Source organism: Sabethes cyaneus, chromosome 2 (assembly GCF_943734655.1).
Source record: "Sabethes cyaneus chromosome 2, idSabCyanKW18_F2, whole genome shotgun sequence".
NCBI lineage: Eukaryota > Metazoa > Arthropoda > Insecta > Diptera > Culicidae > Sabethes > Sabethes cyaneus.
Genome location: NC_071354.1, coordinates 129,430,690 through 129,457,681, shown reverse-complemented (window position 1 = coordinate 129,457,681; position 26,992 = coordinate 129,430,690). Strand labels below are relative to the sequence as shown.

The 26,992-nt window shown below is 39.1% G+C and overlaps 1 protein-coding gene across 3 annotated transcripts in view; it reads left to right on the top strand.

Annotated features, from left to right (window-relative positions):
- The first annotated feature begins 657 nt into the window (after positions 1-657).
- Positions 658-26,992, top strand: part of LOC128738565 (josephin-like protein) — a 49,481-nt gene continuing 23,146 nt past the window's right edge. For all 3 annotated transcript variants that reach the window (XM_053833803.1, XM_053833801.1, XM_053833802.1), the window contains exons 1-3: positions 658-886; positions 19,922-20,005; positions 20,059-20,137. In XM_053833803.1, coding sequence (XP_053689778.1) covers positions 19,927-20,005; positions 20,059-20,137 — 158 coding nt within the window. In that variant the 5' untranslated portion in view covers positions 658-886; positions 19,922-19,926. The remainder of the gene's footprint in view (positions 887-19,921; positions 20,006-20,058; positions 20,138-26,992) is intronic.

The following is a 26,992-nucleotide window of genomic DNA, read 5'->3' as shown; positions in this document are numbered from 1 at the left end:
GTATGCGATGTGAAGTAGTAGAGGTGTGGAACAACGTACCGTTTGTTTGTGTTAGCAGCGCAAATAATGTAAACAGCAAGAGTGACGTCAATCTCGCCCTATTCTTCTACGGGCATAAAAAAAGCATAAACATTGTGCCGTATAACGATGACACTAACACACCTATACTTTTAAGCATATTACGAACACAAACATGCCGCGTTTGCCGTACCTAAGTTATAGTGTACATAGATTTGTATGGGCGCGAGGAAGAGATGCCAGTCTTCTTGATGGAATGTTTTTGCCTAAATTTAGCTTCCCGCACGAAGGTTCTGATTTAGGTGAAAACTGCATAAATTTAGGTTTTTTCATTTTTCTGTGTAGGTTTAACCCGATGTACACAAACACAAATCACCAATACAGTTCCCATGTACACTATTACTTAGGTACGGCAAACGTGGCATGTTTGTGTTCGTAATATGCTAAAAAGTATAGGTGTGTTAGTGCCATCGTTGTACGACGCGTTGTTTATGCTTTTTTATGCCCGTGGAAGAATAGGGCGAGATTGACGTCACCCTTGTTGTTTACATTATTTGCGCTGCTAACACAAACAAACGGTACGTTGTTCCACACCTCTACTACTTCACATCGATACAGTTCTACGTTGTAGTTGTACTATAAAAAAGCCAAAACCAAAGGTCTTTTTTTTTATTTTTGCTATTTTGTAAATATAATTTGGTAATCAGAAGTAACAATATACATTCTCTAAAACGAAAATTGAAAACTTGTGTACTTGCTACGTTAACATAGGATCAAGAATGCCGCATGTAAATGCTATAAATGTAATTTGTTTTCGTCTATATTCTGGTGATAAAATTGGTGTAAACTGATCGTCGATACCGCTAAGGTAAATTGTAATTCTAAAAATTATATGAATTAATGAGTAGAGCGGTTTACTATAGATCGAATTTGGTAATATGAAAAGACACTAGTACAATAATGCTAAGATGTAAATGTGCTGATCATACATCAGTTTGCGTATAACTGCATAATGCTCAGCCTAATACTTGCAGAACATAAACAAACTGGCATTTTTAGAAGGCTTGCAAAAATCATGCGAAAAGGGATTCATGTTGAAAGTAAATCATGGCTTGAAAAATTCGAAAAAGCATATTGTCTTTTTAATGGAATTGCAGAAGCTGGCTAAAAGCCTCTGAAATAGTATAAACATATAGTATGTTCGATTAAGTCATGCATCATCATTGATGTATTTTCTTGTTTTTTCCTTGACCTGATAAAAAGTTGTAATCTAAAAGGTTATTACCGTCTTAAAATCGAATGGTTTTGTTTTTCGGCTGCATAAATATACAGTTTAAAGGTATAAAAATCGCTAAAAAAAATTTTTGAAAGGAAACCCAGTACAGTAGACTCTCAGAAAAGTTAACTCTCTGAAAAGTTAATTGTTCAGAAAAGTTAAGCGTATATCAGCTCTCATGCAACGCTCTAAAAAGTTAATTTTTGCCTTAACTTTTCTGAGAGTTTGAATTTATTGGTTGTCCAAGCGTTTCTTCACACACGTGTGTTTACCTTCTATCTTTATTTCTAATTTTTCGGCTTATTGTCACCTTTCCACAGTTTCATACAGAGTCGTATCATAACTGGGATTAAATTAAACTCTTGTATCGGACAGTTGCAACAATAGTTCAATACGGGCATATAGTTACTTCAGGATTTTTGGAAATATACTGGAAAAGCGCAAACTCAGATTGAATTTTAAATGCAAAAGAAGGAACAGCAAGGAACTAAAAATTAGCGCGAACGCTTATTTTTAATCAAAACGTAGACTACGAAAAAACAAAAGTAAACTAGTGTAACCGACTGTTTTAAACTTAGTGAAAGGTATTATTTTATAAAAAACTATGAAACTATAATTTCATAAAGATATTGCTACATATTTCTTTCCATTACAACTTCCAGGTACATAAAAATATGTATCCTATATCCCGGAATGCATTTTTAGCTTTTGTATTCATAATTTTCAATGAGTTTTAGGACTACTCAGAAAAGTTAATAGTTCGGAAAAGTTAATCGACCGATTCCCCAATCGATTAACTTTTCCGAGAGTCTACTGTAATTGTAATTGAACTTTATTAGTTTTACGTCAACCTCTTAGTTTACGCTTTGTTTAAGGCCAAGGTTTTATAAGGAGAAGCGTTACATTTGGAGTCCAATAAGTTAAAATGTTATATAAATTTATAATTTAGGTAATGGATTCTATTATTTTTATTGGTCATTCGGGAGGGATGTGTTGAAGCTACTTAGTATAACTATAATAGCTAGTGTTGGGGTTGCTTAATGCGAGAAATGTAGATTCAGGCAAACTGAAAATTCTTGATATAAGGCCAAAAATATAGACTTAGCGAAGGTGAGAGTCAAACTCACAGCTCCCAATCTCTAGTTGAGCGTGTTGTTTAACCAATTACACCACTAAGCCGTCTATACTCTGTGGTCTTATATCAAGGTTTTGTTATGACGCTTGCCTGATTCTATCATTCATTCGCACATTTATTCGCGTTGACGGCATTAAACGATCTCTTGCACCCTCATAGCAATGCCCGTATGTACGTGTGGATGAAAATCTGTCAAAATGTTTCGATCTCTTGCGCTCTTTAAGAAATTCCTATTCCGCTTCACCCCTACAGTAAACTTTTGGAGGTGGCAGCAGCTTACGTTCGTCAACGCGATGTAGATTGATGTTGAAATGTAGATTCAGGCAAACTGAAAATTCTTGATATTAGGCCAAAAATATAGACTTAGCGAAGGTGAGAGTCGAACTCACAGCTCCCAATCTCTAGTTGAGCGTGTTTAACCAATTACACCACTAACCACGCGCGTCATAACAAAACCTTGATATAAGATCACAGAGTATAGACGGCTTAGTGGTGTAATTGGTTAAACAACACGCTCAACTAGAGATTGGGAGTTGTGAGTTCGACTCTCACCTTCGCTAAGTCTATACTTTTGGCCTAATATCAAGAATTTTCAGTTTGCCTGAATCTACATTTCTCGCATTAAGCATTTATTCTTCCCCAACAGAAAAGTAAAGCCGACTGCTGTACGTCGTTGATAAAAAAAGAAAAAATAGTAATAACTAGTTGTTGCTTTGACGTCAAGGGAATGCTGTTCCATATCAGTGCTCCAGAGATCAGCACACTTCTGCGCCCAGAAGTTGTGGAATAATAAATCCGCGATTTCTTTCATGCTGACTATGTTGTAGATACTGAAGGAGAATCCAGGCAGTGTTTCGTAAAACAGCATACACGATTATTGTAGTTCACGCTAAAGCAGTCGTGCTAGAAAAAGTTACACGAGCGGTCGCGACCATGCCCGCTGCCATGTGGTCATCGAGGCCGCTCTTGTGGTACTCCGTATGCCTCTAGTTCCACGTTTGTTGAAGCACTCAACGTCCTCACTGATGACGCCAATAGGCATCATACCCGCTAAGACGCAGATTGCGTCATATGAAACTGTGCGATACGCAATCGCCACTCAAGCACATGCGCCGATAGGTACTTTCCAGCTTACTTAGGTAGCTTTTGGTTCCTAACGCCGATGACCACACCGGTCCACCATAGCTAAGTATGGACTGGACCACGTTGGCTAAAAGCCTTCGCTTGCTGCCATATACCGCAGAGCTATTAGACATCATACGAGACAATGCCGAAATAGCTGTGGAAGCCTTCTTGCAGGCATAGTCGACGTGGCTCCCGAACTTGAGCTTGTCGTCGACCATGACTCCCAGGAGTTTTAAGGACCGCGTTGACGAAATAGTGCAGTCTCCGACGCTGAAATTTGCTTGCTGCACTGACTTGCGGTTGTTCACCACGATAACCTCCGTTTTATGATGCGCTAGCTCCAGTTTCCTCGGGCGCATCCAATCTTCGACAATGCTTAAAGAGTGGGCAGCCATCAACTCAACCTCTCTGATAGATTCACCGTAGACTTCCAAGGTGATATCGGCCGCAAAGCCGACAATCACCACCCCTACCGGGAACTTTAGCTTCAACACCTCGTCATACATGACGTTCCACCACAGAGAACAGACATTCATCTTAATTTCGTGAGGTGTGTAAAAACCTAAGCCGCCATATTGAAAGTAAGTGGTAATGATCCGGTTACGTGGCGCTAGCATCGCTGATAGATTGGGCTTTGATTGCTTCGATGGCTCACACAACATTACAGTCAACTCCGTTGCTGTAGTAACTTTAGTAACCATTCCAAATTGTGAGAAAAAACAAACACCGTCAGCATTCTTTGGTGCTGTATGTTTTGCTATGAACTGGATAAAAAAATGTTAATAAAGAATGATAATTCTTATAGGTAAAAGTCTTAAAGGCTTCCCGAGAACCTTTAATCATTATCTGGATACTTCTAACAAGTCATCCAAATGTTGTTTCTTAGTGTAACTACGATAGCGGCCATCAATATAGGTAATGCTGGGAACCAAAACGATCTTTTCTGTATAATCTTCGGGACAAACATGCTGATGAATTCCGATTCAACTGGTTTAGACCAGCTGACCAATTGCCTTATTAATTTGTGGGTTGTTTATTTGGTTGTTCTTATTTGGTTGTTTGGTGGAGCTATACTTTGTCCTCTATCTCACATTTCGTATTTCATTGCAGTAGAGTGATATTTTTAACCGGCAACAGTCGAACTAAACACACTTTCCAAACGTACTTCTAATAACTTCAACCCTTGGAACAAAAATGCTCTTCCGTTGATCCAAACGGCCGATTAATGGAATGATTGATTACATGTAATGCAGAAAATTGTGCCACTCGCTGAATATTTTCCAATTCCACCAAAGAGTTGCGAATAAAACAAATGAACACCGTATTGTTCCTACAGTAACTGATATTGGAGTTGCCAGTTATTCTAAAGTGAAGAACGTAGCAGTGTATATAATAAATATGGCAACATGGCCGTAGCGCAACACGTGCAGCGTGAGAGAGATGTCGCTACTGTTTTACCTGACTCACTGCGAATATGCGTGTTATTGAAATAACGTCACCATGCGTTTTATTCGTTTATAACGCATATGCAGCTAATATCGATAACAAACGATTTTTTATAAGTTGTGCTTTTGTTATTGCATTTTAATTGTAAAAAGTTGCATAAATAACAATTCAGTTTCACAATACAATTATTGCGTACTACTAGCACTTGCAATATAACGTTTAAGTACGTTATTTTTAATGATCAAAATTAACGATATTTGCGATACAAGGGCGATATTTTTCGAAACCTTTCGAACCAACACGATCCCGCGAATACAACGCATATTCGCAGTGAGTGAGTGTTTCATTTAAAGTTTTACACACCATTCAGATGAAATTTTATTTGAAAATAAATGTCTGTTCTCTGTGGTTCCACAACACCGGGCCCAGTGTGGAACCTTGCGGAACCCCTGCGGTGATTGGAACGAACTTCTGACCCTCCTCCTCTGGAAATAATTTTCCAGAATCCTGTACAGCGACACCGGCACCGGCACGGACGTTCCGAAGCGAGTTAACTATGGAGTCCCAACTAGCGCTATTAAACGCATTTCTCACGTCGAGCGTGACAACTGTGCAATAGCGGATACCCGTCCTCTTACGTTGGATTGCCACCTCGGCTGTTTTAGTGACAGACAAGATGGCATCCACCATAGATTTGCCTTTACGGAAGCCGAATTGATTCCTTGACAGACCTTTTGTACCCTCCGTGTACTGTTCGAGTTTGTTAAGGATAACTCTCCAGCACCTTGCCGGCAGTATCGAGTAGACAGATCGGCCTATATGACGAGGGGACACCCGAAGGTTTTCCCGGCTTTGGCATTAGGACCAGGTTCTGTCGCTTCCATCAGTCCGCGAAGTGGCCATCTTCCAGGCATCTACTCATTACTGCTCCGAATAATTCGGGAGTCTCCAAAATAGCCGCTTTAATAGCCAAATTCGGGATTCCGTCTGGAGGCCGACCATCCTACGCTATGGTCTGAGATACTGGAACGTCGGCCGTGGGACGACTCAGCGGCCTGAGGCCAGGGCCTTGGCTCGTGGCGCGGAAAGAGGCCCTCGATGATCCGCTCCAGCATCTCTGGCGATTGCTCTGCGGGCGCCATCACGCCCTTGGTCTTTGCCATTACGACCCTGTAGGCATCACCCCACGGGTTCGCATTGGCACTAGCATATAACCTTTCAAAGCAGGCTCGTTTACTGGCTTTTATCCCACTCTTAAGTGCTGCGCGTGCAACAACAAGTGCCACTCGACATTCAGCCCTACCTTCGTCCGAACGAGCTCTTTGCATAATTCTGCTCGCACGAAAGAACGCTCCGCGGAGTTCCGCAATTTCAGCTGTCCAACAGTAAGCCGGTGACCTCCCATACCTAGGTTGGCTTTCCTAGGCATGGTAGCGTCACAGGCTCACGACAGTACCTCAACCAAATGATCAGCATTCGGATCGGGCATACCGCGATAACCGCACTCTCTTCGGATCGCTTCCAAAAATACTTCGGGATCGAAGTATGATATCTTGCATTCACGAGTGGTTGGAGTGTCGGCTCTACTCGCCGTCTGCCGCCTCATCTGATCGACACCATAGCGAACGGCCTGATGGCCACTGTGAGCCTCAAGCAAAATCCGACCACTATGGTTCGTGCGACGGCTTCCCCACTCTACCGCTCAAGCGTTAAAGTCGCCCACCACAACCACCGGCCTTAAACAAGTCAGCACAACTAATACTCGGTCTACCATCCGAGTAAACTGCTCGATAGACCAACTCGGCGGAGCATACCAGCTGCAGTAGAGCACTCCACCCACTTCGGCAACCACAAATCCCTCGTCTGCAGTTGACACAACCTCCTGAGCCGGGAGCCTGCTTGTCGTCCATACCGGAAGCAAGCTTCCGACTGCTTGAGCACGCTCAGTGGGCATACTGACCACCCCACTTTTAGCCTAGTAGCTTTCAGGGCGTCGTTTCCGTCAGTCAGCGGAAGTCGTATGGTGGCTGCCTGGGTCCCGGCCGAACCCTTGCGTAGGCGAACCGCCTCGGTTGCCACCACCACTCCACTTTGCTCTTCGAGAGCTTGTACGACCTCGCGCACTTCGGTGATCTCATCCAGGTTCTTAAGCTCGAGTCACTTCTGGTGTGAGAGCACTCCTTCCGCTATGGACTTGTATGCGGAACTCTTCTTGGTGGCGTCCTTCTTGAACTCGAGGATCATATCGCCTGTGCATGAGCGGCGGATGCTCCGCATGTCCTCGCCCAGATCCTTGAGTAGGGCGTCTCCTCTCATGGCCTTCAGAACCTCCGAGTATTTCTACCCGTCGGTTTTCAGAATAAGAGCGTCGCCCTTCGCTCGCTTCCTTGCCGGTTTAGGTGGAGCTGTTTTTTTACTGGAGCCTCTGTTTTTCCTCTTGGCCTTAACCTCGGTCCACGGGCCACCCGTCTTGGAGCTTCCCGCTGGTTCATCGGTTAGCTCTGCCAACCCGCTAGCCTGATCGCTTTTACCGATCAGGCGTTTTTTCGGTCCACCAGGGGTGCTATCCTCCGGGGACTGTCTCAGACGCTTGGCGGACGCCTTACCGTTGCTGGCAGCGCTTTCCGTAACCAGGGCCGCTTTGCGACACTCCGTCAACGGGCAGGCGTTCGCCTGTACTGCCTTCGGCGCCTTCACGGTCACCTTCTTCACCTCTCCTACACGCGACACGAGGTCGTTGTGCGTTTTGGTCGCTGCATTCAAGGTTCTCCGAAGCAGGAGCTCTGCTTCAGGTCCTTGGAGAATTTGCCGCGACCTGATGTGAACTCGATTATTATATCGAGCTGCTGTGACGCTGCTATCACTTTACACCCCCGCCCCCCGCCATTCATTCCTCGGCGCGGGTCGCATGACACCTTAGATTAGGGGTTTATACACGTTTTACATTATAGCCATAAATAACAGCTATAAAAGCCATCCTCTTTTTGGGGATTTGGACCCTCTGCTCTGGTTCCTAGTATTTATAGATTCATTCGAACCTGTTCCTACCGAGATCCGTCCTTTGCAGGCGGAGAATTTATACTCAGCATTCGCATGAGTGCCTGCTTCCCTGTCGGCATACGACCCTAGTTTCGACCGGTTGTCCGATTTCCACTAAGGAACGTATCCCGGATGGTACCACGAGGAGGTAGGGCCTGAATAAGAGGCTGTGGACCTTCGTGGTATCTATCTTATAGCTGCATGTATAAAATAAACCGCGAGATTCTGGAGCGCATTATCCAACCATTTACCATTTAGCTCCCATGCGGACTCTAAAAGTTAATTTTTGCCTTAACTTTTCTGAGAGTTTGAATTTATTGGCAGTGGCAGTGTTGATTTACACACGTGTGTTTCCTTCTACCTTTATTTCTTCTTTTTGCCTTTCTACTATATAAATATACACTCAAGTCTCTTTTTACACGTTTTTTTTACGATTTTTGAATTAACACGTTTTTTTTATGATATTTTTTGAATTAACGCGGTTTTTTTTAAACCGTTTTTCGAATTAACACGGTTTTTTTTAAACGATTTTTTGAATTAACACGGTTTTTTGAATCAGCGCGATATTTATGTTTTCTGAATTTACACAGTATTTTTTCGATGGTTTTGCCTTTCTACTATATAAATATATAGTATAAAGGTATAGAAATCACTTGGAAAACCGAAAATGGAAAGAAGGTCCTGCGGGCCGAATGTTATATACCATTCGACTCAGTTTCGAAAACTGAGCATTTTCTGTGTGTGTATGTATGTGTGTGTGTGTGTGTGTGTGTGTGTGTGTGTGTGTGTGTGTGTGTGTATGTAACGCTTTCAATCTCACTCACTTTTCACGGAGATGGCTGAACCGATTTTAATGTTCTTAGTGTCAAATGAAAGGTCTAGGTGTCCCATTGGTCGCTATTGAATTTCATACTGATCGGACTTTTAGTTCAAAAGTTATGTATAAAAATACGAAAAATATGGGACTTCATTATCTCATAGATCCCTTAACCGATTTGAACAAAATTGATTGCATATGAAAGAGGAGCCTTACAAACCATTAACTTCCAAATTTCATGACGATTGGACTTGTAGTTTGAAAGTTACATAAAGAAATGTGAAAAAATAGTATTTAAAACCTATTTTTGTAACATTTAAGAATTAATTCAATGAAAAACATCACACATTTTATGATTATTTGAAAATTACTGCTGAGATCTATCAAACGAAACCGAGTTATTGAAAATCGGACGGTTCATTCAAAAGTTATTCAAACTTTAACACTTAAGCACCGTATATTAAACCGTTAAAACGTGTGAAATCAAAACATATCAATCAAATGTTGATTGTATTCAATGTGTGCAATGTATGTGTGCAATGTATGTATGTATGTATGTATGTATGTATGTATGTATGTATGTATGTATGTATGTATGCATGTATGTATGCATGCATGTATGTATGTATGTATGTATGTATGTATGTATGTATGTATGTATGTATGTATGTATGTATGTATGTATGTATGTATGTATGTATGTATGTATGTATGTATGTATGTATGTATGTATGTATGTGATGACAATTTGCAATGAAATTCAAGAAAAGTGAGAAACATGTCAATAGTCTGAAGTTTTTGAAGCCTCTTAGTGGAATACGAACTCTGAAATAAAATAAAAAAAAAATGTACCTACTAAACTGCTCATGGATGCATAGTTGACGTAAAAACCAAAATGACCAAAATGTACTTTTTCGGTCCTACGCACTCTTAACTATGTTGTTCACATGCCCAATACTCAAACAACATATGTTTGTTCGAAAATATTCGAGAAATTTAGGAAAATTGAGTTACTCTGCTATTGGTTTCACGTAATGCTAATGGTTGACGTAATTTCCTGCATAATCAATCAGCATAGTAACCTATTTGTTTTTGTAGCTTTACGCCAAGTTATGGGAATAATCGTTCAAAACAGACAGACAGACAGACAGACAGACAGACAGACAGACAGACAGACAGACAGACAGACAGACAGACAGACAGACAGACAGACAGACAGACAGACAGACAGACAGACAGACAGACAGACAGACAGACAGACAGACAGACAGACAGACAGACAGACAGACAGACAGACAGACAGACAGACAGACAGACAGACAGACAGACAGACAGACAGACAGACAGACAGACAGACAGACAGACAGACAGACAGACAGACAGACAGACAGACAGACAGACAGACAGACAGACAGACAGACAGACAGACAGACAGACAGACAGACAGACAGACAGACAGACAGACAGACAGACAGACAGACAGACAGACAGACAGACAGACAGACAGACAGACAGACAGACAGACAGACAGACAGACAGACAGACAGACAGACAGACAGACAGACAGACAGACAGACAGACAGACAGACAGACAGACAGACAGACAGACAGACAGACAGACAGACAGACAGACAGACAGACAGACAGACAGACAGACAGACAGACAGACAGACAGACAGACAGACAGACAGACAGACAGACAGACAGACAGACAGACAGACAGACAGACAGACAGACAGACAGACAGACAGACAGACAGACAGACAGACAGACAGACAGACAGACAGACAGACAGACAGACAGACAGACAGACAGACAGACAGACAGACAGACAGACAGACAGACAGACAGACAGACAGACAGACAGACAGACAGACAGACAGACAGACAGACAGACAGACAGACAGACAGACAGACAGACAGACAGACAGACAGACAGACAGACAGACAGACAGACAGACAGACAGACAGACAGACAGACAGACAGACAGACAGACAGACAGACAGACAGACAGACAGACAGACAGACAGACAGACAGACAGACAGACAGACAGACAGACAGACAGACAGACAGACAGACAGACAGACAGACAGACAGACAGACAGACAGACAGACAGACAGACAGACAGACAGACAGACAGACAGACAGACAGACAGGCAGACAGGCAGACAGGCAGACAGGCAGACAGGCAGACAGGCAGACAGGCAGACAGGCAGACAGGCAGACAGGCAGACAGGCAGATAGGCAGATAGGCAGACAGGCAGACAGGCAGACAGGCAGACAGGCAGACAGGCAGACAGGCAGACAGGCAGACAGGCAGACAGGCAGACAGGCAGACAGGCAGACAGGCAGACAGGCAGACAGGCAGACAGGCAGACTGGCAGACTGGCAGACAGTCAGACAGGCAGACAGGCAGACAGACAGACAGACAGACAGACAGACAGACAGACAGACAGACAGACAGACAGACAGACAGACAGACAGACAGACAGACAGACAGACAGACAGACAGACAGACAGGCAGACAGGCAGACAGGCAGACAGGCAGACAGGCAGACAGGCAGACAGGCAGACAGGCAGACAGGCAGACAGGCAGACAGGCAGACAGGCAGACAGGCAGACAGGCAGACAGGCAGACAGGCAGACAGGCAGACAGGCAGACAGGCAGACAGGCAGACAGGCAGACAGGCAGACAGGCAGACAGGCAGACAGGCAGACAGGCAGACAGGCAGACAGGCAGACAGGCAGACAGGCAGACAGGCAGACAGGCAGACAGGCAGACAGGCAGACAGGCAGACAGGCAGACAGGCAGACAGGCAGACAGGCAGACAGGCAGACAGGCAGACAGGCAGACAGGCAGACAGACAGACAGGCAGACAGGCAGACAGGCAGACAGGCAGAGGTTCTTTATAGGTATAGATTTCCAGCGCAAAACGCCAAAAAAGGCATTTTTTACTCGACTATTTTCGATTGGAATTCGAATGTGCTAATCATGCTCATTTATTTTAAACCTAGCTTAAACCTAGCTTAGACCTGTGCAAACAGTTTCGCTATCGCTCCGGTTGAAATTACAGAAAATCCAGGAAACTTACAAACGTATGTAATAGATTTAATGTGCTACTAAAAATAATTACGAATTATCACTGTTACAGGAAAATTTTAATTTGCGTAAATACAAAAATTTAAAATTACGGAATCCGTTTCCTTTTGTTGCATAAGCAACCGTTCTAATTGATTGATTAGTTGTCGAATTATGAGGATATTCGTATTTCATTTGTATAGGAGCCCCCCCTCCTCCTCCTCAAGTGGGGAGGGGTTCTAATTCACCATAAAAAAAATCTTGCCTCCGAAAACCTTCACATGCCAAATTTGGTTCCATTTGCTTGATTAGTTCTAGAGTTATGAGGGAATTTGTATTTCATTTGAATGGGAGCCCCCCTCTTAAAGGGGAGAGGGATCATAATTTCCCTCGTAAAGAGGGGAGAGGTCTCCATTCACCGTAGAAAAAATTCTTGCCTCCAAAAACACCGACATGCCAAATTTTGTTCCATTTGCTTGATTAGTTTTCGAGTTATGCAGAAATTTATGTTTCATTTGTATGGGAGCCCCCCCATCTTAGTGAGGGGAAGGGTCTCTTACCATCATAAGAACCTTCCCTGGCCCCAAAAACCCCTACATGCAGATTTTCACGCCGATCGGTTCAGTAGTTTACGATTCTATTAGGAATATACCGTCAGACAGACAGACAGAAATCCATTTTTATAGGTATAGATCATGTATTGTGCTGTTCTCCTGCTGAAACGAACCAGCCTTTGGCTGAAAGCCTGATTAATAAAGAAAAATTTATTAATTGCTTTGATTTTTGTTCGTAGGTTAATTGTCCGTCAATATGTAAGACTGATCTTTATCATTTTTAGCTAATTTATTTGAAAGGCACTAAGAATTTATCGGTGCTGAGCACTCGTTAGCATCACAAATGCATTTCTCTTGTTTAATTAAAGGAAAAAATTCAAACATGTCAAAGCTTTATATTTATTAAAATACGACCCTTCGTATTAGTAAATCTGGCAAAAATTCCCTGAGGTTGGTAGGAATTTTCCGACAATTTCAGTTTCATCCAAAGATCAATATCTCTGAGGATTCTTGATATTTTCAGATAGTAAAATATACAGTCTCAACTATCATATCCCAAAACTCACCACCACAAAACATTAAGTGCTTCCCGAAGCAACAGGAGCACCTCTTTATTTCTAAGCTATGAAACAATTTTGGCTGTAGTTTTCAAAAGGTCGCATTATCAACCTTTTTGCATAAGTTATGCAACCTTTTGAAAAATAAAACCAGAATTCTTTATTAAGAAACTACTGCTAATTGTGCTTAAGCAAAGTAATATTTCAGCGCTGAACAAAAAAATACGCGCTTGTTGGAAAAATTTCATTAAATAAATTATCGTTCTGAATGTTTCAACTTTTTATAACATTTTTCTTCTAGCGACAAGAATTTTTTTTATAATTAAATATGCTTATTTATAGATTTCAGCATAGATTCAACATGTGTTTTTCCAAATACTTTCTAGGGATTGTTTCATTTGTTATAACATTTTCGAATTATTTCGTCTTACAGGATTGCCCATTCGTTTGCTACTGTGTTACCTGACTCACTGCGAATATGCGTTGTATTCGCGGAATCGTGTTGGTTCGAAAGGGTTTGAAAAATATCGCCCTTGTTTCGAAAATATCGTTAACTTTGATCACTAAAAATAACGTACTTAAACGTTATATTTCATGTGCCAGTAGTACGCAATAATTTTATTGTGAAACTGAATTGTTATTTATGTTTCTGTTTCTGTTTGCAGCACGAGGTGGGGCAGTTAGAGCCAAGTCTGTCCAGGGCTGAGATAAGGTGGTTGTGATAATGATAAAAGAATCCTTGTGGATAACACTAGCGCCTAATGCGTTGGTGATTATGGATTAATGAGGAAGAAGAGTGACAGAACTTGGCTCGTTATAATTGTGTACTTGGTGAATATAAAATAAGATGGCTTGTACTTATCTTGTTTTCTCCTTCCTTTGTTTGTTTCCTCGTCTTGTTCGTCCCTCTCTTACTTTGTGCTTATTCACGGTACCAAAAACAATAAAGGACTTTGTGCCATTGCTTAATATAAAGTGTTTTAGCTTACTTACCTTTTAATTTGTAAAATATTTTTATATTCATCACTTCACTGCTTTTAGTTATTTTTATTTTTTCACACCGCACCGCATCCGAACTTACACGGTTACTCATAATAGGTGAAGTGAGAAATTAAAGAATCTGAGTAAAATTGTCGACCAACATTTGGTACTCAGTTTGTTGCCCCTTTTATGACTATTTAGACTACTGTGATAATCATTTAATGCAACGTATCGCATTTTGCACTGTTAATCTGACACTAGAGTGGCTTTTAGTTTGATCTACTAATGAGTTTGACTTCTTTTTCCTTCTTCCCCTTCTTTTTCACTTCATTTTCTTTGAGCGAAATCGTGTGCGAGATTCGACTGTGATAATCGTGTAAATCGGGGTAGTCTAAATAGGGGCAAATGTCGCAATATTTAAAATCACTCATTTTTTGACATTTTGCATGAAACAACGAAACTGAGTAAAATGTACCCTATTTAGGGTTAAACCGAACGAGCGTGATCGCCGTAATAAGCATAAGAGAGTTGACGCAAAGAGTAAGGAGAATCTCTCATTTGCACATTGGACCTTTTGACGTGTTGGTCGAGATTTTCATGTCAAAAAAAAAAGGTTTGACAAAACGGATCTGTTCTTTTAAAAAGGAGGTACTACCACTAATCGTGTGGGGATCAATCGGCACCAAATTTAAGATTTTTGCTTTCTGACCTATAATGAACAATCTGACAAAATTTGGTTCAAATTCGTGAAGGTCGATTACACGGTTATCGGATACTTTGTTGACTCAAATAGATAATTTTTAGATTTCACATCTGAATAATTTGAGAACGGCTGGGCCTAAGAAACAGTTTATTTAAGAATTTAGTTCGAAGTGATGCATATAGAATTTGAGTCTGTCAGTTTTATAAAAATTACAAATTCAAATATAAATCAAAAATAATATTTGAGCTGGAAATGCCCATATCAAATGACATATAAGATGGAATAACAAAGGTTCCTTTCACCACTAGGTGGATTAAATCGGGTTATTTCTATGGATTCAGGGCTTTTGGTAAGCTTAATCACAAAGATATTACCTTTGACTTGGCTCACCCGAACTGCGAATTTTAATCTATCCAGGGCAGTTGCCCAAGGGGTTTTCGTCTTTTTTTCTTTCAGTTTGTTTTCGCTGGAAGACCGAGTATATGTCGACAATCTAAAACGACCTGAACAAGAAAAGAATCTAGAACAACATGACAACAACTACAACAACAATATCCAGGTGAAGCTAACAAAGAAAAAGGTAAGCGAACCGGTGAGAGTTTGAGGGCATATACCCATTTATTAAAAATTCATAAAGTTTTCTAACAGGTTTAAGTATTACTAAGTTCATTATTATTTCAATAGTGAAAAATATAAGGTACCCCGGGGCAAGTGGGAATACGGGGTAAGTGGGAACGGAGCTCATTACTCCCTTCAACCTAATTTTCTCCAACCGAACCTTTCTAGAAATGAAAGATACAACTTAAACGCATGTATTAAAATTATAGATTATTTATAACAGGCATTCCAAACATCAAAATTGGACTTTAAATTTAAGCATTATTTTCAATTTGCGTTGTAAGTTTGACGCACCTTTCTATAAATAATATTTTGGCCACAGGCTTTACGTAAAAGTACATGTTTTTCTGACAGTAGATAAACATAATGAGTGTTTTAACAAGTTACACCTGAAAACTAGTTGTTTAATTTGACAAAAGGCATTAAAAAAATGGGTCGAAATAAGGTCGGCACTTCATAGCACCCGGGGCAAGTGGGACCTATTAAAAATAAAGTGTTTCAGCACAAAACTTCCTATCTTAATACATTTTTTAGATGAACTGTCGAACATTTTCAGTTATGTAACTGAACTATAACTGAAATATTTATACCAGTAAAGCTTTAAAATAAAACCGAACAGGACTAAATCGAGGGGCCCCAAAAAAGAAACCCATATGCACAGCTTGTGAGGGATCAAACAGTTTGGTCACATTTTGGTTTCACCTAAACGATGTTAATTGAATTTGGAAAGTCAAATTTGATATAATTAAGCAAATCTGCAACTGGAATTGAAACAATAAAGTGTTGTGGTTATTATAACGTGACTATCTCTTATGAGTAGCTCTACCGAATTGGGTATGGTAGAACAAACAGACCATAATCGTATTTTAGAGCTATTAAACAATGGTTAATCATAAATTACGTCTCGCAAGAATTGGATACAACGACTTATTCAACTACATTTCATTACAATAATGCTTTACAGCGTAATTGCTCACGATCTGTGTTTTATATAAATTGTAAAGTCGCCCGTTGTGATCTGATTTTGTTACGCTATTTTTGAATGAACCCTTCGTATAAATATTGTGTTTGATTGCTTCTTGCAATGCTTTAACATTGCTGTATATTAACTTATACAATTTACTATTATTTTATGCTTTTAAATCAAACTTGAATATCGCCATAATTTTGAAAATTCTCCTCCAGATTCATTTCATGTAAATTGATAGGCTTTTTTCGTAATTAATCCTTCGAAGTGATACCACTGAAGAGTTCCTGTGCTGAAAGAATTTTGAAATAATCATAGGTATAGAAAACACAGTGGAATAAACCCAAACTATGCATTTTTTAGGTCCCACTTGCCCCGGTGTACCTTAATATAACTGTAGGGGAAGGGCAGTAAAGACGGACACTGCGGGAAAGACGGACACTTATCATATTTCATAAACAATAATTTTTTGAAGCAAACCAATGATGGGAAATGTTTCTATAGACTAAATAAACACTTTTGAATTAAACTGCCGATTTCTAGCAGCGCAGCTGTCAAATTTATAAGCAAAACAAAGAAAAAATGCCTAAATACGCTAACCGATGTAATTTTGTGTGTGAAGAAAATAGCTGGTAAATCGTTAAAAAGCAATACATTCGTGCTATATCGACGACATTACGTTAGTTTGACCCTTCACTGAATGTCCATTGGAAATCTAGTGAATTTTTGAATATTCAGTAAAAAGTTATTAAAGTTTGAAAAAGTGGTATCCAAGTCGGGAAAGACGGACACCCGAAGGTAGGGAAAGACGGACACAAAGATTCCGTACTCATTTTGCCTAACAACGATTTAAATTGCAAATACTTGCATATTATACATGTAAAAGTATCCAGAAGTCATTTAACAGTTGGAATAGGCCAGCTTTTAGAAACGATTAATTCATCACCAATTAAAATATTGAAGATTATAAAAGGGAACCATTTTATTTCCTCGCTCAAAGAGGGAATTGGGTAGGGGGTTTTCCCAAGCCAATTCTTTCCTAAATACATGATGAAATATGTTAATCTTTCTTAATACTGATAATTCGTCGGCGCGTGACACCTTATTGCGAGTGTCCGTCTTTCCCATATCAAGTGTCCGTCTTTCCCGCCCATGCGCAGAAACTCTGATTTATACATAATGTTAATAATATTAAAAAAAGTATAAATTTTGGAAGAAATTTTCTAGTACACGCTGTAACTTTATTAGACAGAGACTTAAAGTTTCAGTTTGTATGAAAATTGCAATCAATACAGTTATATTTGAGTAGATATTGACTCTTGACCTTAAGGTGTCCGTCTTTACCGCCCTTCCCCTATACTAAATGAAAACATGCCTAGATGCGAGTGTTGGATTGGTCGATAGTGACTCCAAAATTCATTAATACATTTGTCAATTAATCGAGTTTTCTTAAAGGTTTCAGGAGTATTAAGCGAACAAAGTTTTCTTATCAGATTCACGTCAATGCAGTGCATATACTGTCATTATGCACATACCAAGTATACTGTCGATGGGGATATGCGCATGATGTTAGTTATAAACAATATTTTATTGGGTGACATTACCTTTAAAGACTCTAAAGAATAAAAAGAATAAAAAGGCAATGACAAAGTTTAAAATTTTTAAAATCTTATAAAGTATCTTAAAATCGATAAAGCATTACTAAGTTCAAATTTGTTTCCCAACCTGTTTTTTAACTAAGAAGAACTCGACACTCTACGTGACATACCTATTCATCTGACCTTATCACACGTCTTCAGACACATATTCAGCCACCATGAACAACTAAAATTTATTCTTCTTTTGGGTTGAGCCTTGAAAAACAAGCTGCCAGGCAGCTCCAACTCAACACCCTACAAAAAAATTAAATTTATTCTTATTCGGTTTATTAAAAGGTTGTACCTTAAACTACTGGACAATAAACAATTAAACAATTCAAACGAAATTGATTGCAAATGAAAGGGAACCTTTCAAACCGTTAATTTTCAATTTTCACGATGATTAGTCTTGTAATTTGAAAGATTCATTAACCGTTATGTGTGCGACAAGGGTACCCGGGTACCCACAATTGATATTGTTATAACATCAACAATTTTAAACCGATTTTGATGAAATAGGTGTCATTTGATTCGTTAATTTATCTAGTTTTGAATCATTCGGCCGTTTGGCCATTAAAAGACATACGGGGCCCGAAAATCCGGAATTCCAACAGAGTGTCCGCTGTGAGCTAGAGAACTGATTGTATTGCAGGAAAATCAGTCATGCGGATTTAAAAACTCTAAAAATTCATACAATGAACTATTTCATGTAATGAGATGAATCAGGTTGGCCATTCCGGAGTAGGTTCCTGTGGGGTCATGGGTGGCCAGTCTAGGATTGGAAGTAAAACCTAGCAATATGGGTATCAAAGTTCTTGAAATTAGTTTGGTAGGTGATATTTTTTACATTTCGATGTATTTTGATTGGTTATTTCGAAAATGGTTTCTACGGGGTCACAGATGATACCGCAGGATTCAAGATAATGCTTAGCATTATCAGATCAGTTCAAAACGTAGAACCATCCGTTATACATTTGGAATCAATTCCGAAATTATTAATAAGTACTAAACTGGCCATATCAGTTCAAAACATCTAATAGATCCGCTAAACCAATTCTAGTATTGGGTTATGTACCCAACTGGCCATCTATAACCCTACAGGAACCCAATTCTGGAATGGCCAACGCGATCTAAAGTCACCAATTTATATAATAAGATGAAAAAAGGGTCCACAATGTCAAGTTCAAAGCTTATAGATTCGCTGAAAGCTGATATTCTTTCAAAACAAGCGGCTTCCTACGTTTTACCGGACGTTGCTCCGGAATTATCGATTCCCGGTAACTACATGTCATTTGATGGCCAAATGCTTTATCTAATCAAAACTAGATAAATGTACGAATCAAATGCCACTGGTTTCATCCAAATCGGTTCAAGATAGCCAAAGTTATGAACATAGCAAATCATGGGTACCCGGGTACCCTTGTCGCCCTCCTACGTAATAAAAAAAATCAAGTGCCTCTCATTGCTAGTCCCCTTTATGGATATGCACCAAAAAACCGCAATAACTTAAGATCAACGAGTTTTACAATGTCGCAAAATTTCAATGACGTATGTTTTAAATTGAATGAGTTATGACTATCTTAAAACTGAAAAGGTACCCGGGTACCCTGTTGCACACATAACGGTTAAAAATGCGAAGAAGCGAAGATTGTGTAAAGATTTTGTTAATTGAAATTTGAAAATCTAAATAACGAAACTGTATTATAACTTACAACATTTAAGAAATAGAAATAATTTTCGCACAGTAGCAATGCGAGATCACACTATAATGAAAGTTGATACTGTTGTTTTTATTAATGTTAATGTTACGTTGCGTTATATCGAGGTAAAAGTTATCTTATATCGAGTTACGTAATATCGAATTTGCTTTGAACCGAGGTTGCTTTATATCTAGGTATTACTGTACTGTGATATTGCTATACAGGTAACATTTTCGTAATAATTATATATATATTTTTATTTTCAGTTATAATGGGAGCCTCAACAGTGTACCACGAAAAGCAAATAAAGGAACTATGTGCTCTTCACGCGCTCAACAATTTGTTTCAAAGTATTTTGGACAAAAAAAACTAAGAAACTCTAACTAATACTTTTTTATTACAGATAGGGAATCATACAATAAGTTTCAGCTAGACGAAATTTGTCGAAATTTGGCGCCTAATGACTACATAAACCCACACAGGTCAACTGCTAATTTTAGAGAAAATTATCTGCATTTTTTATTTGAATTGATTACAATCTTAGATGTACCGTGGACCTCCGTTAATTTGAACGATTCCTCATGCAAACTAACGGGATCACTTTTTAATTTGTACAATTGGCATCCTTAGATATACCGTGGACCCTCGTTCGTTTGACCGTTTTTAATCTGAACACTTTTTAATTTGAACCCCGCTGGTTAGCGCGACGTGCAAATTAAAAATGGTTCAAATGTCATTCTCAACATGACATCATTTACTTTTTACAGACAATGCACATATCTAAATAGTATTTAGTATCTAAATATACTCTCTATATCTCTATATCTAAATATGATTTGTTTGTACTTACCTAGTGTGTGTAATTTGTTTCACATTCCGTTTTCCCAACGATTGCGATAGAAATCCGATCGGAGAATGAAATATTCGCTGCTAGCAAGTGCCAACTAAATCAAACCACCAAACAATAACAAAGAGCAGGGTGATCAGTTCATACAAGTTTCTGCATATTTAGGGTTACCAGTTGTATAAATTAAAAATCAACCTCGTTAGTTTGCATGAGTGATCGTTCAAACGAACGGGGGTCCACGGTACTGAAACTTGTATCAACCGCGTCCCTTGTTCTTTGTTATTGTTCAGGTGGTTTGCTGCAGTTGGCGGTTGCAAGCACCGAATATTTAGTTCTCCGATCAAATTTTTATCAGAATCGTTAGGAAAACGCAACAGGTTTAACACACTACATCAGTACAAACAAGTTACGTTTACTGATATGGTCTTCATAGGCATGGTTATGACATTTAAAATTTTAATTTTCAATTTTTATCCTTTACGTCCCCGACATCAAAAATGGTACTTGCAGTTACACTTTTGGCTCTATCTCCACTCATTTTCATTCGACTTTCATGCAATTAGTCTCAAAAGAACCACATTAGATTGACCTTTGATGTAAAAATAAGTTGATAAATTATGGTTCCATTTTCCTGGATATATTCTAGATCGCAGTGGGATTTTTTTGACGTCATAAGCGGCATGTGAAATAAAACTATAAATCTGCTTAACAGCGTGCGCAAAGTTCTCCATTTCATTTGTGGTCAATAAGAATGAATCTTACACCACTTACATTATCCTATAGGGCGCAAGTTCATGTCCCACACTCCGGAACATCCGGTATCGGCTCTACCGGAACTGAAAATTGGCCGTTTGGAATTCTCTTTAGTAATATGGCAAATGGGGAATCAAAACAAAGGATTTTTAACGCAAGTCCTTGCGTGTACTTTGGATGTATTTTAACCCGATCTGCACATTCCGGAATATCCGTTGTCGGTTCTACGGGAATTCGAATTTGGCCATTTTGTAGTTCCTTTGGAAATATGGCAAATGGGGTATCAAATCAAAGGATTTTCCAACGCGAGTTCTTGGGTGGACTTTTGGGTATATTTTAACCCGATCTGGATATTCCAGAATTTCCGTTGTCGGTTCTACCGGAACTCAAAATTGGCCATTTTGAGATTTCATCAGAAATATGACAAATGGGGTATCAAATCAAAGGATTTTTCAACGCGATTTCTTGGGTGGAATTTTGGATGTATTTTGACCCGAACTGGATATTCCGGAACTTCCGTTGTCGGGTCGTTTCCACCGGAACTCAAAATTGGCCATTTTGAATTTTTATCAGAAATATGGCAAATATGGTTTCAAATCAAAGGTGGACTTTAGGATGCATTTTGATCTGATCTGGACATTTCGGAATGTCTGTTGTCGGTTCTACCGGAACTCAAAATTGGCCAGTTTGAATTTTATTTGGAAATATATTAAATCGCGGAATTTTCAACACGAGCTCTTGAGTTTCTCTGATTTGATACCTCATTTTCCAAACTTCCGAAGAAAAATTGTAATGGCCAATTTTAAGTTCCGGTAGAACCGACAACGGACATCCTAAAGTGCACCTCAAAACTCGTGTTAAAAAATCCTTTAACTTGATACCCCATTTGCCATATTACTGAAGAGAATTCAAAACGGCCAATTTTCAGTTCCGATAGAACCGATATGTTCCGAAGTGTGGGACATGAACTTCCGTCCTACAGGATAGTGTAAGATTCATTCTTATTGACCACAAATGAAATGGATAACTTTTGCGCACTCTGTTATGCAGATTTCTAGTTTTATTTCACATGCTACTTATGACGTCAAAAAACAAATCCCATTGCGATCTGAAATATCTCCGAGAAAATGGAACCATAATTTATCTACTTATTTTTTTCATTAAAGGCCAATCTAATGTGGTTCTTTTAAGACTAATTGCATAAAAATCGAATGAAAATAAGTGAAGATAGAGCCAAAAGTGTAACTGCTAGTACCATCATTTTTTATGTCGGGGACGTATTTGCACGACACAGAGAGGAGTAACTAGGGCAAAAAGCTGGCCAAAATTATTTTCTTATGTATTAAGTAATATTTCGCGCGAATATGAGGTGAAACGTAAAAATAGTTAGTTTTGTAACAAACTGGTGCCATTACTAATTATTTAAATTCACTTATCAGTGCAGATTATGCTTTTCTTCTACCGCGCCAACAAAAGAATAAACGAAATTTAAGATACATATTTTTACTTTCTGTGGTATCATTAACATAAACTTACAAACATAAAATTGTTAAGTGGTAGGGTCTTTTTCTAATTCCCGTCGTAATAAGGAAAGCCATTCTAATTTTCATCATTTGCTGGATGGATTTAATGAATACTCCAAAAGTTGTGCTGATTTCACTAAAACACACTTACCTTCCGATCCGTGAACTTTGAAATCACTGAAAAGCGACTATTAAAGCATATTTTTGAAATTACGCAACTGACTTCATTGCTAAAATTCGTCGTACCGTTTTAAAATTCGTCCATCAAAATTTTTCATCGTCCGAACTAAAAATCACAACAATGTTTACGAAGCTAACGCGCATGTATTTGTGTAGGACGGCATGACAAATGTTATTCTACAAAATTTCTGCAAGTCAGGCAAGTTTTTCTGGCTGTAGAATAACGACAATGCCTTGCGTGAGTTATTTTCATTTATGAATGACGGAAATTAAAACGATTAGTCGACATTGTCTTCTTCGTCGAACGAAAAAACGTAGAAAATTTGGCTGGTAGGACTTCTTTAATGATAAAAAGCATTTAAATAGATCTCAGCTCACTTTGATTGATCGCGTATGATAGACAACTAACTAAAATAGTAGGGAATAACTAGTTTTGCATTGTGTGTCATAAAAATGCTGATATTTTTAATAATTTGTGTTGGATAGGACGGGAATAGGCAATTACGACGATGTAGCAACATACCCTATATATTGCTCTGAAAAAAGGGAGATATTTGCCAAAAATCAAGTAATACCATGTATATTATCTTACATTTGATCAATTCGATTCTTCAGCTGCCTGAGTCGCATTGAATCTCTGGCACTTGATTAACATTGGCATCGACGATGTCGTCTATTTAGAGCAAATTGAGAGTTTCGCTGCTTAATGGTTTACTGTTTTTTGTTGAAAACTTACGGCATGGACTTAAAAATGGATCCGAGCTCAGCAGCATCATGTTGAGAATATCTCGATTACAGGCTGTTCTGGAGAAGTTTCTCGTAAAATTTGGCCGATACGTTCTGAAATGTTTATTTCGCGCCTCAGCAGCCTCCTAGGAAAGTAAACCGATCGGTAAACGTGCGTGTTCTATAATACTCTTGCCATGCACTAAAGTTTTATGCACAGTAGATGCCTATCATAAAGTGTTACTACATGCATTCTAGCGTATGCGTATGCGTATGTAAAATTTTTCAGTGTCTACACTATGACCACAAGTAATAGCTTCAATGATTATTTAAAAACGATAAATCAATTTTTCTTCTGCTCCCGTTATTCCAGCAACCACCTCAACGTACTCAAAAAACCGCCTTATAGACTGGTGTGTGCATTGTATTCAAGGTAAATTATCTTGTACAAAAGATATTACGCAACTAGATGCAAATTGCCGATATTTCAATGTGAAACATGTAATTTTCAAAAAACTGGCCGCAAATGCCAGTTTCCGGATGAGCTTCATGTCCCGATTTGTTCGGAATACCACAAAGCTTCATTTCTCCATAGAATATATGACAGGATTCTGCAAGATTTTCCCATATATTTGCCTTAAAAAATTTGTATCCGAAAATTTGAATCAAAATTCGTTAAACAGTAACACCATCTACACAACGGATGGCTATTTATCTTGGAAAAGTACACAGGTTTGGCAGAATGTCCTTCACTAACTATATGTGACCGACACGAAAAAATAAAAACACACTAGGAGCAGAAGTGAATGCATAAAGCCATTTGTAAAAATTGGTTTATCCTTTTTTTTACAATACACAAAGAATTACCAGGTTATTTCCGATATTTATACAGATTTCCGGTGAAACAAACTGAATTTTGCATAGATCTGTCTCCTGTACCTTTGTATAGACCTTTCCAGTTATGTGTGTATTGGTGCTTGAAAATGAGGCAAACAACAACAGTAAACAAAAGAGATGCATTCCTTTGTCACCAAGGTACAGAATGAGTTTCGTCTTCCGCTGGCTTAAATATCAGCAAATTTTCAAAATATGTGCTTGAATTTGGAACAGGATGAAAAATTTGACTGAAATATGTGCTCTGCAGTGTGGCAAACGGAGAAACACAACTAGTAATCGCTATTTTTCGGTTTGCTCCTCCAGCATCAGCTGTTCCCCAAAATGAGGTAAACGTCATGTATATACACGCGTATTTCGTGTTCGCTAGTGTGGGTGCTTGAGCTGTCAGAAAGCTCCATTGTACATCGCTCTGCTGTTTGACATAAGCGATCGCTCGCTTGTAAACAAGTGGTCGTTTACTTGCAAGTAGAGTGACTATATACAGAGTGGCGACATGTCATCCCAAAAGTATGCAATACGTATTTTCTTTCTCTTTCCTGCATACGCGTTGAATTGGTCACCTGCTCGATTGGAATGACACTGACAGATAATTATCATTCCAATTTTGACGTCGCCTCTCTATATATTGCTGTTGCAGTTGAAAACCGTTATAATCGACGTGCGACATTCTGTTTAAGTAGGGCTACTTCTTTGATTTCTATATTGGGGTGCACTTTAGAAAAACGCAAAGGGAACATGTAACGAAAAGTGGTTATAGTTTGCACGCTTATAACTCAGTCATCCCTCAATAGATTCTAGAGATATTGGTATCAATCTATTGGAAATTTTTCGAAGAATCCATTACAATACAGTAGATTATATGTTTTCCTCGCAAACTTTTAAACAGTTGAAAAATGTTAGCCATTGTCTAACTAAAAATCCACACTCTGTGATTGGTCGGAATAAGTAGTGCTGATCTGCCGTAGCGATAATGATGTTTCCATACCAGAAACAGTATGGTTGTATACAACCGTTCCTAAATTTACACTAATTCCAGTCCTACTGGAGAAGGAATGTCAAGGCTGTTCCACTCCAGCGGGTTTTTCCTTTCTCAAATAAACAAATTTTATAAAAAATGTGACAGGTCGAAGATTCTTTACGACGTTCAGACTTATACTAATTTGATATATCAAGCTTAGTCGAATTGAACGTGCATTTGTAGTCCTACGTCCCTCGTTTGTGCCTCTAGGCACAGACCTTCATACTTTTTGACGTAGGACTACGTCTTACGGCAAGTTTTGAGATAGGGTGTCATTCCAAAAAATCAAAAAATGCGAGCGTCACGAAAAATGGCTCAGCGGTTTTCCGATCGATTTTCAATATTCTTACACCAATCGATCGGAAAATCTTCTAACCCAAATGAAGAAAAGTATGAATTCTTGATGTTGAACTATTGGAAAATTGAAAATAATGAACCTATGTTTTACAAGAATTCCCGCTTCGTGATTGGTCGTTGGAAATGACGTCATCAAAGTAGAAACGCGTTTTCACGCTTCGACTTATAATTCAGTCAATTTTCGATAGATTTCCTAGATATTTACACCAATTGATCGGAAAATCGGTTGAAAATATTGAAAATACAGAAAACTATTGATTTTCAATGCGCGTCATTGAAAAATTGAAATATTTTCATATTTTTGCCTTCCCTCATCAGTACTTCCCTAACACGGATGACAGAAATATATACGATATAAGCTATGGGTTAAGCTTCCTTATGATTATATTTAATTTACGCCCTATAGAATCCGATCGAAAATTGTTGAGCTTCAGTTGTTGCTGCTTCCCACGGATAAGGCAACGAAGACAAGCAAATTCACCAAGCGAGGTGTTGGAGCTGGATCACTCGTTTCGCTGCCGTGAAGGATTATCTGGCTGCTGAAGTTCTGGAATTGGCAGGAAATATGCTGCTCGCGACAACGAAACGATCAGAATTATCGTCACTTGCAGCTGGCCATCCGCAACAACGAAGAGTTGAACAAATTGCTGTCCCGTGTCACCACTGCTCAGACAATTGTCTTTCCGAACATCTAAACTGTTTTGTTGCTGCCCAAGAAGACGGAAAAAAGGCTTAAATTTCCAACATATCACGTCGAAAAACCGTTCTTTTAAGAACGAAACATATGTTCATGAAGATTTAAAGAATTTTCACTCACTGATTTGAATTCTATTTAATTTAGATTGATTCTAATGTTCGCTTCTTATCAAATAATTTTAACCGATCACCTCTCGCGCTTTTGTTCGCTTGTTGCTGGTGATTAAGAAGTTGGTCGTCTCGGAAGGTACCAAAGCAGCCAACAAATATTCCAGCTCCAAGTAAATGTTTTCGGTCAAGTGTCAAAATGCATAAAACCATGGGTTTAATAAAATGAAAT